Here is an 18,909-nt window from a genome sequence, read left to right as displayed (position 1 = left end):
AATGCTCGAGGCTCCTCTGTCAGGGGTAGATCCTTGTTTGCAGCTAGGCGCCAGGCCTCCAAGACCCAGGAAAAGCCTGCGTCCTGACGACCAGTCTACTCTTCCGGAGGTGGCGCCAGTGGGGGGACGTCTGTCTTTGTTTCAGGAACAGTGGGCAGCGTCATCCCAAGACCCTTGGGTTCGGGGCATTATATCAAGGGGGTACATAATAGACCTGCTGGGTCCGGTACCACATAGTTTCTTTGTAACCCCGCTACCCCGAGATCCAACAAGAAGACAGGCAATACAGGCTTGTGTCGCCTCTCTTCTTTCGCAAAGGGTCATTTGCAGGGTCCCAGACAACCAAAACGTAAAAGGGTTTTATTCAAATCTGTTTCTGGTCAAGAAGCCGGATGGGTCCTTTCGACCCATTTTAAACCTAAAGAACCTCAATGTGCACTTACGGGTGGACAGATTTCGGATGGAATCCCCGAGGTCGGTAATAAACGGCTTAGAGAAGGATCAGTTTATGGCTTCCATAGACATAAAGGACGCATATCTCCACAGCTCCGAGGGTCTTCACGAAGATCATGTCAGTGATGACAGCGTGTCTTCACTTAAAGGGAGTTCAGGTCGTGCCTTATTTGGACGATCTCATCAAATCCTCCTCAGAGATTTGCTTACATCAGCACTTATCCCTCACCTTGGCGGTTCTCGAGAGCCATGGGTGGCTGATAAGCTTAAAGAAATCCCAGCTGGTTCAGTGTCAACGCATGGTTTTCCTAGGGCTCATCATGGACACCAGTCAGCAAAAGGTGTTCCTGCCTGCTGAGAAGATCAGTTCAATTCGGAGTAGAACATCTCAGGTCTTGTCTTCTCCCAGCCCCTCAATTCACTTGTGCATGCGGCTGCTGGGAAAGATGGTGGCCTCCTTCGAGACCATCCCCTTCGGTCGAGCTCATTCTCGGGGATTCCAGTGGGATCTGTTGACCAAATGGTCAGGATCCCACCTGCGTTTGGATCTCGCTGTCTCCGAGGGCGAGAGAATCGCTACAGTGGTGGCTGAATCAGGATCACATGGCGGTGGGCAGGTCTTTTGCTCCATTTTCATGGATCATAGCCACGACAGATGCCAGCCTGAGAGGTTGGGGGGCGGTAGTCCTGCACCTCAGGCTCCAGGGGCTCTGGTCAGTTCAGGAATCAGCCTTATCAATCAACACATTAGAGTTGAAGGCAATTCTTTTAGCTCTCCGGGGGGCCCAGACTCTTCTTCAGGGCCACCCAGTCAGGGTTCAGTCCGACAATGCCACGGCTGTGGCATATGTCAACAGACAGGGAGGAACCAGGAGTGCAGCCGCAATGCGAGTGGCAGCTCAGATATTCCTTTGGGCAGAACAGTATGTTCCAGCAATCTCGGCGGTGTTCATCCCAGGAATAAAAAATTGGGAGGCTGATTACCTCAGTCGCAATGCGATGATGCCAGGGGAGTGGTCCCTCCACCCAGAAGTATTTCAGTCTCTAGTTCAGAGGTGGGGTCTTCCGGATATAGATCTCATGGCCTCCAGACACAACAAAAAAGTTCACAGGTTTTGCGCAAGGGCAAGAGACCTCTTAGCGGTAGCGGTGGACGTGATATCCATGTCATGGGAATTCAGGTTGGGTTATCTGTTTCCCCTGATTCCCATTCTTCCTCGAGTACTCAGACGAGTGAGGCAGGGAGGTCGGCCGGTGATTCTAATAGCTCCCTTATGGCCGCGTCGAGTGTGGTACGCAGACATAATATCCATGGCGGTAGGACAAGGATATCGTCTTCCGTCACGAGACGACCTTCTTCTCCAAGGTCCCTTTCGTCGCCAGAATTTACCTCAGCTCAGTTTAACGGCATGGCTGTTGAAGCCAGCCTCTGGAGAGCTTAGGGGTTTTTCCCCCAGTGTAGTGAACACTATGCTGCAGGCTCGAAAACCGGTTTTGGCTCGCATCTATCATCGTATTTGGCGAGCCTATATTAGATGGTGCGAAAATAAGTCCTGTCACACGTCTCTTTTTCGCCTCCCTCGCTTATTCTTCAGGATGGGCTGGAAGCAGGGCTCCGTTTAGGTTCATTAAGAGTTCAGGTTTCAGCGCTTTCAGTTTTCTTTCACCTGAAGTTAGCGGACTTGCCAGACGTCAGGACTTTCCTTCAGGGAGTCTTACATATTCAGCCTCCTTACGTTCCACCCACAGCACCATGGGATCTTAACCTGGTACTGGATATGCTTAAAGGGCCTCCTTTTGAGCCATTACCTACGGCAGATTTTAGGTGTCTTACCTGGAAGGTCGTCTTTCTTTTAGCTATTGCATCTGCACGTAGGGTTTCTGAATTAGGAGCTCTGTCTTGCCGGGAACCATATCTGGTTTTCCACAAGGACAGAGCGGTGTTGAGAACCCTCCCTTCCTTCCTTCCAAAAGTAGTTTTGGCTTTCTATCTGAACCAGGAAATTGTAGTTACAGTCTTTTCATCTACTTCCCATTCGGATCAACAGTCTATGGAAAAGTTAGATGTGGTTAGGGCTCTCCGCATTTATGTCAAAAGAACTTCTCAGATTAGACGTACAGATTCTCTGTTTGTTCTTTATGATTCTAATAAGAGAGGCTGGCCAGCCTCAAAACAGTCCATTGCAAGATGGATTACGGCAACCATTACGCAAGCTTACATCAAGGCTAACCGTCCTGTGCCAGAGAGACTTACGGCCCATTCCACCAGATCGGTAGGGGCGTCATGGGCAGCGAGAAATGGGGCTTCTGCAGACCAGCTTTGCAGGGCAGCCACCTGGTCCTCTGTCCACACCTTTAAAAAATGTTATCAGTTTAATGTATTTGCTTCTGCAGATGCAAATTTCGCTCATAGTGCTCTACGAGCGGGGCTTTCAGAGCGGTCCCACCCTTAGGGGGCTGCTTTAGAATGTCCCCATGGTAAGCAGTGTCCCCCAGACTGGATGAAAGAGAAAAGAAGATTTATGTACTTACGTTAAATCCGTTTCTCTGATTCCGTCTGGGGGACACTGCGATCCCTCCCTTCTGCTTTTCCTCTGTATGCTCTTGGTTGACTAACCTTTCTCCTTGGGGCTTTTTAATTAACTGAGAGGAAGAGGCAGGAGAATTGTAGAGGGGAGGGGTCTGTCACCAGTGCTAAAGATTAACTATCTAGGTGCCAACTCCCGTGCTCCCCTCCACAACCCATGGTAAGCAGTGTCCCCCAGACGGAATCAGAGAAACGGATTTAACGTAAGTACATAAATCCTCTTTTCTCTTTCCTGTCATTGAAGGGGGACACTGCGACACTGTTTGAGTGTATTGCTTCTCCCCTACTATGAGTCATACTTGGTTTTAGTTAAAGTGCTTTAGAAGTTGGGCTCCTGCCCATTTTGTCTCTTTATAATTAATAATAGTTATTATTTTTCTTTTTACAGCGCTGGACCCTTTCCTAAAAAGTGAATAGCACGTGGGCTTCCTTCACTCTGGGTCCCTGCGTCAGGTTGTGCAGCCTGCCTGCTTCCCTTGCCCCTGATGTCGTGACAGCCACTGTCCTCTCTATCAAGGGGGGACTGTGTTTAATTACACTATAGGCGGTTGTAGAGATGATAGAGCTTAACATTTAAGCTGCTTCTCTCAGCCTGAACGTCTTGCCGTCATCTCCCTAGCAACGAGCAGATCTTTTCAATAAAGAAAGAGTATTGCGAAGCAGGGGGAATATCGCTGCAGGACTCGTGCAAACGGCAGAATAACCTATAAGTAGGTCTTGACAGTCTTCTTTGAGAGGGTGAGAGCGATAACGGCCCTTACTTTGTGGGCTGTACTGAGGGCGGGTCCTCCTCAGGCATGGTTGGTGGACTTTCTATCACGAAAGCGGCCATTTTCCCTGCATTAGTGGTAACACGCAGTCTTGCTGCAGCGCTTTACTTGTATGTGCCTTCTCTTTTCTGGTTCCATCTTAAATAGTAGGCTGCTTTTCAGAGGTTTTTTTCTGTGCCTTTACCTCCACTTCCTACAGTGTTGTGGGCACAAGTTTATGCTTGGCGATCAAACTTTACTGTAAATCAGTATTTCTCTGTCATCCTTTGGGGGATACCGGGGACATTGGGGTATAAAGTAGGGACAGGGCGAACTGGCACTTTGATTTCTGTTAAACTAAGCCCTAGCTCCTCCCCCTCTATACCCCACTTCCTGTCTGAGCTTCAGTCTAGTTTAAGTGCCCGGCGAACGGGCTGTGTCTGCTGCTTAGCAGCCAATTTCTGTTTTTTTTAAACTTTATTTTACTTTTTAAGAATCGGAGACTTGTCTCCTAGACCTGACAGCTAGCGACTCACTGAGCCGCGTAGGCGGCTGTCAGTCAACGATATCCCCGGCTGCCGGCTTCTAAGTTTGGAGAGTGGTCAGTAACACTGCCTCTTCATTTTTCTGCCTGTTTTATTAGAAGAAACTACTACAACAATGCGCCTGAGCAGCCGGAGGGGGGGGGGATCCAGTTTGCTCAGTTTTATACACGGCAGTTCCAGTTGGAACTTCTGTTGCAATGGAACAAATCCCATCTGAATCTGGCAGCCCAGGTTTTCCGTCTGTCTCCGCAGACATGTCACTCGCTTCTTTGGTGGGTACACAAACAGAATCTCGCCAGGGGACGCAAAATCTCAATTTGGAATTGGACTTTGATCACAACGGAGGCCAGCCTTCGAGGTTGGGGGGCTGTCTGTCTTCACGCTCTGTTTCAGGGTATTTGGACTCTGAAGGAATCCAGGTTTCCAATTAATGTCTTGGAACTGCGAGCGGTGTTTCATGCTCTTATAAGCGCGCAACACTTGCTGCAGGGAAAGCCAGTGAAGATTCAGTCAGACAATGCGGGAAACGATAGTTCGGTGACCCGAGGTTCACGTTCCGGAACTCATGGCCATCTTTATTCCCGAAATAGAAAATTAGAAAGCAGATTTCCTAAGCAGGCAGACTCTGCACCCGGGAGAATGGTCCCTCAAAATGGAGGTGTTTCAGCAGTTAGTGAAACGGTGGAGTCGGCCGGATGTCGACATGATGGCATCCCGGTTGAAACACAAGGTTCCCCTCTTCCGTTCCCTTGGACGTATCGCTTAGTGTACTTTTTTCCACCGGTAGCTATGCTCCCAAGGGTGTTAAAAAAGGTGAAGAGAGAGGGTGTTCCAGTTCTTCTAATAGCGCCGAATTGGCTGAGGAGGGCCTGGTACACCGACGTGCTCTCCATGGCAGAAGCTTGGACGTGGCAGTTGCGGCTACACCCAGACCGATTAACTCAAGGTCCCTTTTGTCATCTAGGTTTAAATCGTCTGGCTTTAATGGCGTGGCTGTTGAAGCCATGATCCTAAGAGTTAAGGGTTTTTTCCCGGATGTGTGGTGCAAACCATGCTTTGTGCTCGGAAACCAGCCTCTGCAATAATTTATCATCGAGTCTGGAAAACATTTATTGGCTGGTGTGAAAAAGGATATCCTACTTCTTCTTTTTGCTTGGCCAGTTTACTTAGGTTTTTGCAGGACGGGTTGGATGCAGATTTGCGTATTAGTTCTCTTAAAGGTCAGGTGTCAGATCTTTCAAAGAAAACTTGCTGTCATACCTGATGTGCAAGCATTCATTCAGGGCGTTCTCCATGTACAACCTCCATATGTTTCTCCGGTACCACCATGGGATTTGAATTTAGTGTTGAATGCTTTATAGCATCCGCCTTTTGAACCTCTGAATACAGTGGATTGCAGAGTTTCAGAGCTTGCTGCTTTATCTTGCAAATAAAGAAATGGAAGTTGCTCAATCAATTTATAGGCTATAGCAGGTGCGTGAAAGGGTGGGGTTATCCTAAAAGGAACAAACACATTATTATTATTATTATTATTATCATTTATTTGTTAGGCGCCACAAGGTTTCCGCAGCGCCGCACATAGTACAAACAGTAGACTATACAGGGTATAACAGTACAATAAACAAAAGTACCAATACTTCAGAAACTCCAAAAGTACCAATACTTCAGAAACTCCAGGCAGGCAGATGCAATAGACACGGAGCAGAAGAACGGGTAAGGAGACAGGAGGGAAGAGGGCCCTGCTCAAGCGAGCTTACATCCTAAGGGAGGGTTAAACAGACCAGGCACAAGAGGAGCCAGTTGAGGGAATGGGAGAGAGGGGTTAAGTGGATGGTTGGTAGGCTTTGAGAAAGAGGTGAGTTTTGAGTGCACGTTTGAAGGAGCACAGAGTAGGAGAGAGGCGGATGGAGCGAGGGAGGTCATTCCAGTGAAGGGGGGCTGCACGGGAAAAGTCCTGGATTCTGGAATGGGAAGAGGTGATCAGAGTGGAGGAGAGGCGGCGGTCATTGGCCGAGCGCAGGGAGCGGGTGGGAGTGTGAATGGAGAGGAGGTTCGAGATATAAGGGGCAGTAGAGTGGGAGAGAGCCTTGTAAGTGGTAGTGAGGAGTTTGAAAATAATTCTGTAGGGGAAGGGGAGGCAGAGGAGGAGCGGCGTGAGAGGTAGATGAGTCTTGCGGCCGCATTGAGTATAGAGCGGAGGGGGGAGAGGCGGGAGTGGGGGAGGCCGGTGAGGAGGAGGTTGCAGTAATCCAGGCGGGAGATGATGAATGCGTGTATGATGGTTTTGGTGGCCTCCTGAGAGAGAAAGGGACGGATGTGGGCGATGTTGCGTAGTTGGAAGCGACAGGCTTTGGCAAGAGAATGAATGTGGGGGGCAAAAGAGAGAGAGAGGAGTCAAGGGTGACACCCAAGCAGCGGAGTTGGGTGACAGAGGAGATGGTAGTGTTGTTAACGACAATGGAGAGGTCATGGTGGGATGGGAGGCTGGGAGGAGGAAAGACAATGAGTTCAGTTTTGGAAATGTTGATTTTGAGAAAGCGCTCCGACATCCAGGAGGAGATGGCGGAGAGGCAGTCAGATACCTGAGCGAGGAGGGTGGAGGAAAGATCAGGGGAAGAGATGTAAAGTTGAATGTCATCAGCATAAAGGTGATACTGAAGGCCAAGGGAGGAAGTATAGAGCGAAAAGAGTAGAGGGCCGAGAACAGAGCCCTGTGGGACTCCTACAGCGAGAGGGTAGGGGGAGGAGGAAGAACCAGACATGGATACAGAGAAGGAGCGGTTAGCGAGGTATGAGGTGAACCAGGTGTGGACATAACCAGAGAGGCCGAGAGAGAAGAGTTTGCAGCAGGAGGGGATGATCCACACAGAGATCCCCAAGCACACTGCTATAGCCAGCAACAGATCTGCTATTTCTACTGTAGATAAAAATGCAAAAGTCTTAGTTGCACACATTTACAAATGTATGTTAAAGCCACTCACCTCTCCACAGCGCTTTTGCTAATAGGGTGGCCCTAACTCTAAACAATGAGTCCCATATATTTGGGCCATACATATGTGTTTTTAAATTGAGAGCTAACTTACCAAAGAGGTACCCCAGAAGCCTCCAAATAGCAATCCAATGTCAGCACTCCCCCTCAGCTACTGACACCAACATGCCTCTCAGACACATAAAGAAATGGAAGTTGCTCAATCAATTTATAGGCTATAGCAGGTGCGTGAAATTTAAAAACACATATGTATGGCCCAAATATATGGGACTCTCATTGTTTAGAGTTAGGACCACCCTATTAGCAAAAGCGCTGTGGAGAGGTGAGTGGCTTTAACATACATTTGTAAATGTGTGCAACTAAGACTTTTGCATTTTTATCTACAGTAGAAATAGCAGATCTGTTGCTGGCTATAGCAGTCTGCTGGGGGATCTCTCTGTGCTTTATCTTGCAAGTCTACTCTACTTGTTTTTCATAAAGACAGGGCAGTTCTTCAAACTAAGCCCCCTTTTCTTCCTAAGGTCGTGTCAAGATTTCATCTAAATCAAGACATGGTCATTCCTGCCCTGACTTTTTCTTTTCCTCGTCTTCAGAGAACGATAATTCTATTAGTTATCTCGATGTTGTCCGAGTCTTGCGCAGTTTCTGAGACCTTTTGACATAAATGCGCAAGACTGAGAATCTTTTGATTCTCTGATGCTCACAAGAGAGGCTGGCCAGCTTCTAAAGTGACTTGCTAGGTGGATTTCGGCTGTTATCCATCAGGCTTATAGTAGGGCTGGGGAGCTTGTCCCAGATAATCTCCGGGCACACTCTACAAGGTCTGTAATTGCTTCCTGGGTGGCTCGTCACGGTGTACAGCTGTGTAAAGCGGCCACGTGCTTGTCTACACACATTCACTAAGTTTTACAAGTTTAATGGGTTTGCATCCAGAGATGCAAGATTTGGAAGAAAGGTGCTTTGTGCCATTTTTTTCTGAGCTTTCCCTCCCGTAGGGCAGCTTTGGGATGTCCCCGGTGTCCCCAAAAGGATGACAGAGAAAATTGGATTTTTATACTTACGTAAAATCCGTTTCTCTTAGTCCATTGGGGGACACCGGGCGCCCACCCTTAGCTCTCTGGTTTCTCCTACTGTATGACATGTTGTCTTGTTATTAAGAGACTGTTGTGGTTTGTTATTTTTATTCTTTTTTCCTGTTTTCTCCGCTTTCTGTGAGCTTGGTTAAACATAGACTGAAGCTCAGACAGGAAGTGGAGTATAGAGTGGGAGGAGCTAGGGCTTAGTTAAACAGAAGTTAATGTGCCAGTTCGCCCTGTCCCTACTCTATACCCCAATATCCCTGGTGTCCTCCAATGGACTAAGAGAAACGGATTTTATTTAAAAATCCAATTATTGTGTACAAAGCATGTGGCATTCAAGGGTATATTTTAGATTTTTCTGTTTTTAATGAGACAAAATTAAATTTATTACTGGGTTTATGTAGATCTTTTTTTGGTGTGTGACATTTACCATCAATATGTCTGAGAAAGCCACTTCCTTGACTAAAGGGTCTAGAAAGCCTGTGCAAAATTATACCTGTGCAAATGTAATCTCAAATTATCTTGTGGTCAGTCAGACCCAGATTCCCTGTATGCAATGTGTGAGGTGGAGATACGTTCGAGAACTGCTGACGCCAGAGGGCGATCTTCAGCCTTAAGGGTGGCTCTCCTATAGGGGTCGGGACCCTGGCACACATTGGTCTCTCAAGCTGGCAGACAAGACCACTGTATAACGGGACATCCCACCACGGTCTTGTGACTCGTGGTTATGTTTATAGACCTCATCAAATTCTCTCCACGCAGGTTCTTCACCACAGGTCTGCCTTCCTGTAGACTCAGGAACCTGGCACTCCAGGAGACTATTCAAAAACTTCTGGTTTCCTGTGTGATTATTCAGGTACCACCTCTAGAACGAGATTTGGTGTTTTAGTCTAACCTCTTCCTGGTCCCAAAACTGTATGGATCATATTGGCTGATCTTGCTAGTAGCTAGACATATAGGATGCCTACCTACAGGTCCCTGGATGGGAAGGGCATCAATGTCTTTGCTTTGCAGTCCGCAAGAAGCGTTATCCGTTCTGTACTTTACCCTTTGGTCTTGCTTCCGCCCCAAGGGTTTTCACCCAGATCATGGCTGTCTCCTGCATTCTCGGAGCATCACTATCATGCCTTATTTGGACGACCTGTTAAAGGCGCACTACGAATATGTCCCTTTACAGCACATTCAAATTACTATTCAATTTCTAGAGACTCACAACTGTATTCTCAATCATGCAAAGTCGTCTATGATTCCAGCACAATGAATGTGACTTTGACAATGTGTGTCAGAAGGTGTTCCTTCTAAACAAGACCAGGTCCCTTCTGGCCAAAGACAATGTTCCTTCTCTGCTGCTTGGGACCATGGTATCAATGTTTGAATTTCGTTCAAGATCTCTCCAAAGAGAATTTCTCGGAAAATGGTCAAAATCCACCCTTCATCGTTAAAGGATTATAATCGCTCTGTCCTCAGCCACGTGTCGATCCCTCACTTGGTGGTTGACCAGAGCAAATCGTGTCAAGTCCTTCCAATTGTGGGACTGGCCCTTTTGGTTAACAGACTGTTTGCTTGGGGTGCGATCATCTCCTAATCCGTGGCCTCTCCTCTCCCCAGTAGTCCTTATTGCCCATCAATTTCCATGCTCTCGCGAGTGCTCAAGAAACTAAAGAGAGCTGGTTTTTGCCATTCTGGTGGCTCAAAATTGCCCATGCAGGACGTAGTAGTCTGACAGGCTAGGGATGGCAGTAGGTCCACCTTACCGGTTGCCTCTTCATCCAGATCTTGTGGTACAAGGCCCTCTTCGCTGCTACTCTTTAGGTCGTCTGGCTTTGATGGAGTGGCTACTGAAACACTGATTCTTCAGGCCAGGGGTTTCTTGCAAAAGGTTGTGCGGCCTATGATTAAAGCAAGGAAACAATCTTCCTCTGCTAATTACTGTCGTGTGTGGAAAGCTTACATCCAGTGGTGTGAAAAAGAAGATTTTTACTCACCGTAAAATCGGTTTCTCTTACTCCATTGGGGGACACTGCAAGACATTGGGCTATAGTAGGTGGGACTAGGAGTTTAGGCACTTATCCTACTTGTTTGTTCCTCACACTCCTCCCCTACTATGCCCCTGCTCTCCAGTTCAGATCTCAGTTTTGTATAACCAAGCCAGGAAGAAAGGAGAAACAATCTAGAAAATAGCACCAAAGACAGCACTACTTTCAGAGCAAGGGAGGGCGCGCAGTGTCCCCCCAATGAAGCAAGAGAAATCTATTGTACGGTGAGTAAAAATCTTCTTTTCTCTTTCCTACCATTGGGGGACAGTGCGAGACATTGGGGACATACCAAAGCTGCCTCTAAGGGAGGGAATGCTCTGGAACAGCTACATACAATATCTTACGTCCAAAACTCACGTCAGCGGATGGAGAGCCATGGAACCAAGAAACTGCAGAAGATGTGGACATGCCACCTACCCAACTGCACCACCGAAGCACCCTGACGTGCCATTCAAGGAACAACCACCACCTTGGAGAGAGAGAGAGAGAGATGTAGCGGGTAATAGACTGTTTGAAAAACTGGCCAGCCCCACCATTGAGTGTCCAATAGGCCGAAGAGGACATTAGTCTTACGGACAGAGAGCGTGCGGTCAAGAGCACAAACCACTTCCAGCTGAGGAAGCGTGTTACACGAAAAGGGAGGAAGAATAACAAGCTTGACCACACACCCCTTCATCAAGAGAAATGCAGACACTATCCTCCTAACCAATAATACCCGGTGTGACGTACCGCTCTATCCCCCCTGGAAAAGAAAAAAAATGGGAGTGCAATCTACATTCCCGACACCAACCCCTGTACAGCCAAAGCGTAAGAGTCACCAGTGCCCCCTACAGAATGGTACATTTAAGGACTCCTTGATGTCTATTGAGGCCTGCAAGTTTAAATGGGCTGGAAGAACCTGTCTGGCTGAGAGCCAGGAGGAGGTTGGGCTGAATTACCCCAACCTCCGTGAATGTCACCAGGTCTATAGGTTCCTCACACAACTGCAAATGTGCATGTACTCTGTTCCTCTGGGAGGCAAGGAGTGACCACGCTATGTGGTACCCGACCACAGAAAAAAGGGGAGATGAAAGGATTGAGACCGTCCTTGTCGTGACCTGGTGGAGCTGAAGGGAAGAGAGGTACTCCTACCTCCAGTGGCCCATGGATATTATTTTGTAATTATGCAAAAGTGAGAGGCTCTGTTCTTGGAACACAATCCTGGATGCCTCTGGCTAACTACTCTGACCAAAGCTGAATGGCCTTATGCAAACAAGCTATGACCCTGTTGGGTCTAAACAAACTGCCAGCCTTCACTAAAGCTGAGTGATGGCCAGGTTACACTTTAACAATAAGAGACCCCTCGAGAAAAGCCTTTTATGACCGCTTGCCCTGCATAGGATGATAGCAGAGTAAGTGAACAGACGAGCAACAGAGTTGTCAACCCCAGGGGTTTCTGGCCATCTAACTATTTATTCTGCCAAGAGAAGAAAAAGAGATGAAAATCTGCCCAGCCTATTAATTGTTTGGCTTTTGCCAAAGGTCAGACACCATGTCCCTAATATGAGGAGATGGTCTCCTAAATAAGGCGGGTGTGGATGGAACCGCAGACTCGCGTTCTGCAAAGGATAAAACGTGTCTAACGCTTAATCTGAGATTATCCTCCCTGTGAATAGATGTGGAATCTTCAGAGATATAAATGCTTTTGTCTGTAAATCAAGATCCAACTAGCCATCCTCTGCCGAGGAATGAACCATATCTTGACTGTGAACAACTCTGAAAATCAAAATTATGCTTTATCTCTGTGAGATGGTGAGCAAATGTGTCTGCGTCTGGGTGGACTCAGACTAGGATAAAGGCATGCCGCTTCTGTTTTGGAAGATGTGCCTGCGACAGATATGATCTATGTGGGCTGAGTGTGCGTAGATGCGTGAGAAAAGGGATATTCACGTACCCTTTCGGACCATAAAATCACCTTAGTGAGTTTGGCCATTGTTGCTGTCAGTGATCTGGCGTAGGCAGGCTGCTCCATAGCTGATGACACCTGAGTGGGAGCACACTGTTGGCAGACTCCTGCACAGAGAGCATCTGGCTTTGACTTTTTAAAAGACAATATAAAAATTACATTTGGCACATATATTATGCAGTACAGGCATACCAGCGGGTCCGTATCCCTGGAAGATTCCTTTCTAGATGCAATGCTAGGAAAGGTTTAATAGAATAAAGCTTTTTTTTTTTTGGCACATATATAATGCAGCACCGATGGGCTAGCAGGTGTCTTACCCCTGGAAGTCGTCTTTTTTTTTTTTTTAACCTAGTGCAATGTTAGGAAGAGTATCACAGGTGAAACCTGTATTTATCATTTTGGCACATATATAATGCAGTACAGACGTACTAGTGAATTTCTTACCCCTTGAAGCGCCTTTCTTAGATATAATGCAATGCTAGAAAAAGTGTTGCGGAATAAATCTGTATGTTATTGCTCTGGAACGTATATAGTGCAGTGGAGACGTTCTAGTGGGTTCCTCGCCCCTAAAAGTCCCATTGTTAGACATTATGCAATGCTAGGAAAAGTGTTACAGAATAAATCTTATTGTTTTGGCAAATATATAATATACAAGGCTGAAACACACCATGGGCTATATATATTTAAAATGATATATATGTATAACCTGTGTCCTAGGATTTATACCCAGTCTGTCTACCAAGTAATTCCTGATTTAGCCATTCACTCCCTGAAAGCAGTTCTGTCTGTTTAAAGAACAGAATATTCAGGAGGAAACACCCCTTTAACCATTAAAATGGTCCATAAAATACAGAGGTACCTTTAGGAGAGGCCGAGTAGGGAAGCGTGCAGCGCGATGTGTATAACTGCACCAGGTTCAGAACATGGCTGCCGACTGCTGAAGCCCGGTAAAACTGTAGATGATGGGGGAAGTTTCGCCCCCAGACTTCCTCCGTAATGGCCGCCTCCATACGCCGCCGAAAAGCCTATCTATAGTATGGATGTCGGTTGGCGCTAAATGCTACAGGTATAATATCTAGGTCTCCTGTCCGGTTCTGTGGTCGCCTCCTGTGGAGTGCGATCGTGACCTGTGCCCCCTGCTCGTTGCTTAAGGGGAGATGCCTGTAATTCAGTCAGGGCGGGGGGGAGGCTATTAACTGCTCCACTCCCTCCCGACCTGTGATCCTTAGTCACGTCCTACCGAAATGGTGAGCTAAATATGTAAGGGCCCTTTAGCTCGTTCTGTCTAGGGGCAGAATGCCGGCATCTGTGCAAGGGGTGAGTGAGCTGGAAGGCTGCTGCTCCCCCTCCGCAGGGACCCAGAGTGAAGGAAGTCGACAGGCTATTCACACTCCTGGGTCTTTTGAGGTCCTTGAGCTGCACCTGAAAAAGAAGGGAATAACTAAAACTAACTAAAGTATAGGCAGGAGCCTATACCAAAGTGACCTATCTCCTAGGCCAGTGTTGGCTAACCTGTGAAACTACAAGTCCTAGTATGCTTTGCCAATATATAGCAGCTTATTGCTGGGAGGTTATGCTGGGACTTGCAGTTTCACAACACCTGGAGTGTCACAGGTTAGCCAACGCTGTCCTAGGCTCTTAACAAAAACGGAGGTTTGAGCTGGAGAGGAGTGGCATAGTAGGGGAGGAGTGTGAGGAACAAACAAGTTGATAAGTGCCTAAACGCCTAGTCCCACCTACTATACCCCAATGTCTTGCAGTGTCACAAATGGTAGGAAAGAGAAATCACGGTTTCACTCTTTCCATTTTAGTCTTTCCAGCTTGCTCTCCTTTCTGCAGGAAGGTTTTGATAAAGGTCTTCGTCTCTTCTCTTAAATGTAAAGTTTCAGGGCTCTCCATTTTGTTTCAGCGCAAGTCTGTACAAGGGTTTGTACATGCTTGGCCCCCTTTTTTTGATCCGGCTGAGCCGTGGGATCTTAATTTAGTGCTAACCAAGATCCCAAAAATGAGCCTGTTGATCTGTTATATTACTTGTAAAGTGGTGTTCGTTCTTTCCATTCGGCTTGTTGGGTGTACAAGTTGGGGCCGCTGTACATCACACTAAACTCTAATTTGTGCCGAATATGGTCTCCTCTTTTCACTTAAACCAGAAGATTGTGCTTTTGGTGCCCCACTTCCACAAACCCCCCCCCCCCCCCCCTGGCGGTTTACGTTCGTAAAACTAATTAACTTTTCATCCTGTATACTGCACACAAGCAGGGTTGGCAGGTATCTAAGCGATCCATTGCTTCGTGGGCTTGCGTCCACCATTCGTTAGGCTTAAGTTCAGGTATTTAGAACGGTGGTGGTGGGCTTAAAGGATCATTTGGCCAGAACTGTTGGTGCTTCTTCCAAACAGTTGTGCCGGGCTGCTACATGGTCGTCTGTCCACACCTTTTCCAAATTCTACAAGCTAGAGGGCGTTGCGTCTCTTGCAATGCTATCTTTGGGTGCAGCTTTTACAGAGCAATCCCTCCCTTAGGGGCAGCTTTGGTATGTCCCCATTGTTGCGTTGTCCCACAGTGGCAGGAATGAGAAAAGAGGATTTCTTTTTCTCACCATAAAATCAATTTCTCTGACTCCATTGCTGGACAATGCGCTCCCTTCCCTTGCTCTGGCTGTTTTGTCATTTGCCTTTAAGATGTTTCTTGTTACACCTAGTTAGACCCTCTCTTATGGGCTTTGTTATATGATAACGGAGGATGGCTCCTGGTTAGGAGGAGCATAGTAGGAGAAGAGCTATCCACTCAAAAAGTTTGAGTTTTAAAGTGTCTTTATTTCAGATCCACCTACTATGCCCTATTGTCGCATTATCCCCCAGTGGAGTCAGAAATGGCTTTTACAGTGAATAAAAAAATCCTCTCTTGCAAGGTTGTTAATTTTTAACTGACAGACATTGCTCCCTCTTCTAGTGTATTTGATGCATGGTCCAAGGTGTAATTTAATATTTTTTTAATAACTTTCTTAAATTGACAGTATCATTGGCTGCCATGCCTTGAGGACTAGTAGTAGCAGAATGACATTTAATTTATATAGCACAGAGTTGTAAAACCGCTTACCTAAAGAAAATTTTAAGAACGGTAAAGCATTTTTGCCCGCTGGCTTCCACCCAAGTGTGCTAAAGTAACTTGTAATTGACCACTATTACATTTATGGACCTGCTCATAACCTTGTCTGTGTCACAAGGTTGTTGGAAAGCAGATGCGGTACCACTCTTTAAGGAAGAAAATGAGGACAAATTAATTATATCTATAACCCTGATTTTCAGTATTGTATACATTATTTGTCGGGATTCTAAGGGATGCAGTTCTGAAATTTTATTGTAGAAAATAATTAGATAGCAGTGTTTGCATGGTTTCACGAAGAATCAGTCATGTCTAACAAATAGGATTGTTTTATGAAGAGGCAAAAACTTTCTTCTTGGTAAAGCAAATGTCAGAAATTTTTTCTGTTTTTCAAAACCATTTGCTACTGTTCCATTTAAGTCTGGTACATATGGTAGGTACATATGGTAGGTCCTACCCATGTACATACTTTTCACTACATCTAGGGTGAAAAGTATGTACATGGGTAGGACCTAGTTGAAGGATAGGAGATAAAGGGTAGTTATAAATGGAACATATTCAGACTGGCCTAAAGTTGTTAGTGGTGTTCCACAGGAATTAATATTGTCCGTAGACTATTATATGAAGCAACTTATATTTAGGCAAAGTGGTGCTAGTTAATGCTAACGGTGCATCTTTCCTTTGTAGCTGATCGTGAAAGTCGTTATGAGGAGGAAGAGGAACAGACTAGTAGTAGTAAGAAGAGGAAGGGTCATGGACATGCTCCCACCCCATCAAAAAAGAGGAGGAAGTAACACCAACGCTACCTCTTCCCATCAATCCACTTACACTCTTCCTACAGATTTTTTTTCTTTGAAGAAAATCCCCTTTCCCCCCCATACCCCCTTCTTTCTACTCATTCCTCCTTGTTATGTCTCTTCCCTAAATTCAGAATTTCTTAGGTTTTCTTTCATTTGCCCTTTGAGTCTGCGGTGCATCACTTGTGCTTTTGCTGCTACAGACTGCTGGGATGCTATGTGATGGTTAAATGGACCAATATGGCATTATTTTATTACTAATTTTCCTCTTGGCTTTCTTGAAACTGGACTGGTCAAAGGTGAAACCATAACACATTTTCTCAGCACATATGAAATATGACTCCACTTTTTACCTGAAAGGACATTTTCATTGTATCTATAAACCCTTCCATTGCTCTGTGATGCTGTGTAGCGGTTAAATGGAAAACGTGGCACTGCCAGCCTATAGTGCTGGGTGATTTGCCTATGCCCTCTGTGCATTTGACCAATTCCCTTGCCTCATCTAATAGCTTGCTGTTTCTTATTGCTTGTGCTTTCCTGTAAAATGTTACTCTTATTTTTTATTTGCAAAATGTTACCTTGTTAAAAATATCAAGAGTCTCATCATTCTGGCTGCTTTTTCTTTTCTGACTTCCTCTCTTTCACGACAATGGGGGGTGGGGGGGGGGTGTTTTTCTTCTTACCTTTTTTGTTTTCCTTTTCATTGTCTGCTTTCTATTTTTTTTTTCTTTGCTAGCAGTGAGGTGTAAATGGTGTTTTTCAGAACTTGGAGAAATGTAAACAAATAAAAACTTTTTGTACCTTTTTTTTTTTTCCCCCCTCTCCCTCCAGTTTGCTATTTTTTGAAATTCTGTGGTAGTTTCAGACCATTTTTACTAAACACTCAGATTGTGTTGAGCAGCACTTGTAAATGACACCTGGATTGTTCAGTCCTGTTCTAAACAATAAAATGAGATTCCTCAGGGATACAATGCCACCTGGTGTGTGGTTTTTCTGTTTTGATTACTGCTTAAAAAGTGATATACCTTGACCCATATGAGTCTCATCATTTACACTATTTAAGAAAATCATAGGAGAGAGAGAGTAGTACAGTTTGCACATAAAAATGCAATATAAAGCAAATAGAAACAAAATACGGTAAACATGTTAGATCTAATTGCTTAATGAAATTGTTTCTATTCTCAGACTTATGGGTTGTTTTTTTAATCATTTAAAGCCTTTATTTGCATGTTGCTCTCAAGCAATATGAAATTCACATTACTTTTATATAAAGTTTACATTTTTATCCTTTCCTTGGCAGAGGTGCTCTCTAGCAATAGCTAAATTTGTGCTTAAAGTAGTAGTCAGTTGTTTGAGATGTTCCAATATTGATCACTAGATGGTGTATGATTTCAATGCTTGCCAAATAAAGGGTTAAGAAAATATCTTTCAGGTATGAGATAAGGGCATATTTTACAGTACTGCGATGCTCCATACATATCAGGATTCATTTTATGATTTTTTTTTAAAAAAAAATTCAGTTGCACAAATTTATTATATTCTGTCTTCTAGGAGTCAGGGCACTAGATAGAATAAACTTGCCCCCATCACCCTGCACCAGAGGTGGACATTGTCTCTTCTTTTTACTTTTTATTTTGCCGTTTAGTCAGTTGTTCCATGGAGTGCAGTCAGTTGTAGTTTGCACCCCCTTCATCTGCCTGCACCATCCCCTCATCATGTAACTAGTTTGCATCTTTTTGTCCTTGGTCACAGCTGTGGATTCAGTTGACCCTCTGTTATGCAGGGGGTGTTATGGCACACGCCCCTCATCCACCTGCTTGTGAACTTTGGACTGCTCCACTCCCACTGCTGTCCCCAGCGGTGGATGTGTGTAAAGTGGAGACTTAGTCCCCTATGATGAGGAGTGTATATTACAACTGCTACCTGTGCAGCTTTTCCGGTCCTTCAGTCCCGTTTACTGTTATGTCACCGCCATCACCGTGTATCCTGTTCCTGGTATCTTAAGATAGCGGGTGGCAATTTAGGAATCTGAATACTGGATAACACAGACTCTGCTTCTTTCCCTGGGAATTTTATTTGGGGGTGATATTTCAAACTCACGTGGCTGTTCCTAACAAAAAGTGCCCAGAAATTGCCACATCTACAGTTATGTCTGAGCAATGTGCCAAACCAAACTACCTACAATGCCCTGCCAGCTAAGGCCTTCATTTTTGGTAGGGAACCTGCCAGATCCCTCGCCCACTTTGTAGTCTGCTTTTCTCATCTCCCCTCCTTTGTCAAACTATCTGCAAGAATGTTCATCTCTCAGGTAGAAGAGGGTCCAAGACAAGCTCCTTATGTACACCTTGTGCACATTTATTTTTCTCTGTTATCCTATCTGGGGGACACTGCTACAATGGGTTGTATGAGGGGAGCGTGGAGTTGGAACTTAAACTAAAACTGAGAAACTACAGGGGGTTGCAGCATTGATACATTAAACTAGTTAAGTGCCCAAGGCAGCTGGGCTTACTTTTTTTTTTTTTTTACTGGCATAACGTTAACTTATTTTCTCTTTCCTACCATTGTGGTACACTACAGAACATTGGGGTATAGCAGGTGGACTAGGAGTTTAGGCACTTATAAACT

General features: G+C 45.6%; 1 protein-coding gene across 1 annotated transcript in view; it reads left to right on the top strand.

Moving 5' to 3' along the window:
• Positions 1-17,260, top strand: part of SUPT16H (SPT16 homolog, facilitates chromatin remodeling subunit) — a 54,096-nt gene extending 36,836 nt beyond the window's left edge. Inside the window, exon 26 of the mRNA XM_075212126.1 lies at positions 16,175-17,260. Within this exon, the coding sequence (XP_075068227.1) occupies positions 16,175-16,281 (107 nt within the window). The 3' untranslated portion in view covers positions 16,282-17,260. The remainder of the gene's footprint in view (positions 1-16,174) is intronic.
• The last annotated feature ends 1,649 nt before the right edge of the window (positions 17,261-18,909 follow it).

The sequence above is a fragment of the Mixophyes fleayi genome, chromosome 1, assembly GCF_038048845.1.
Source record: "Mixophyes fleayi isolate aMixFle1 chromosome 1, aMixFle1.hap1, whole genome shotgun sequence".
Classification (NCBI taxonomy): domain Eukaryota; kingdom Metazoa; phylum Chordata; class Amphibia; order Anura; family Limnodynastidae; genus Mixophyes; species Mixophyes fleayi.
This window is presented reverse-complemented; position numbering and strand designations above follow the sequence as displayed.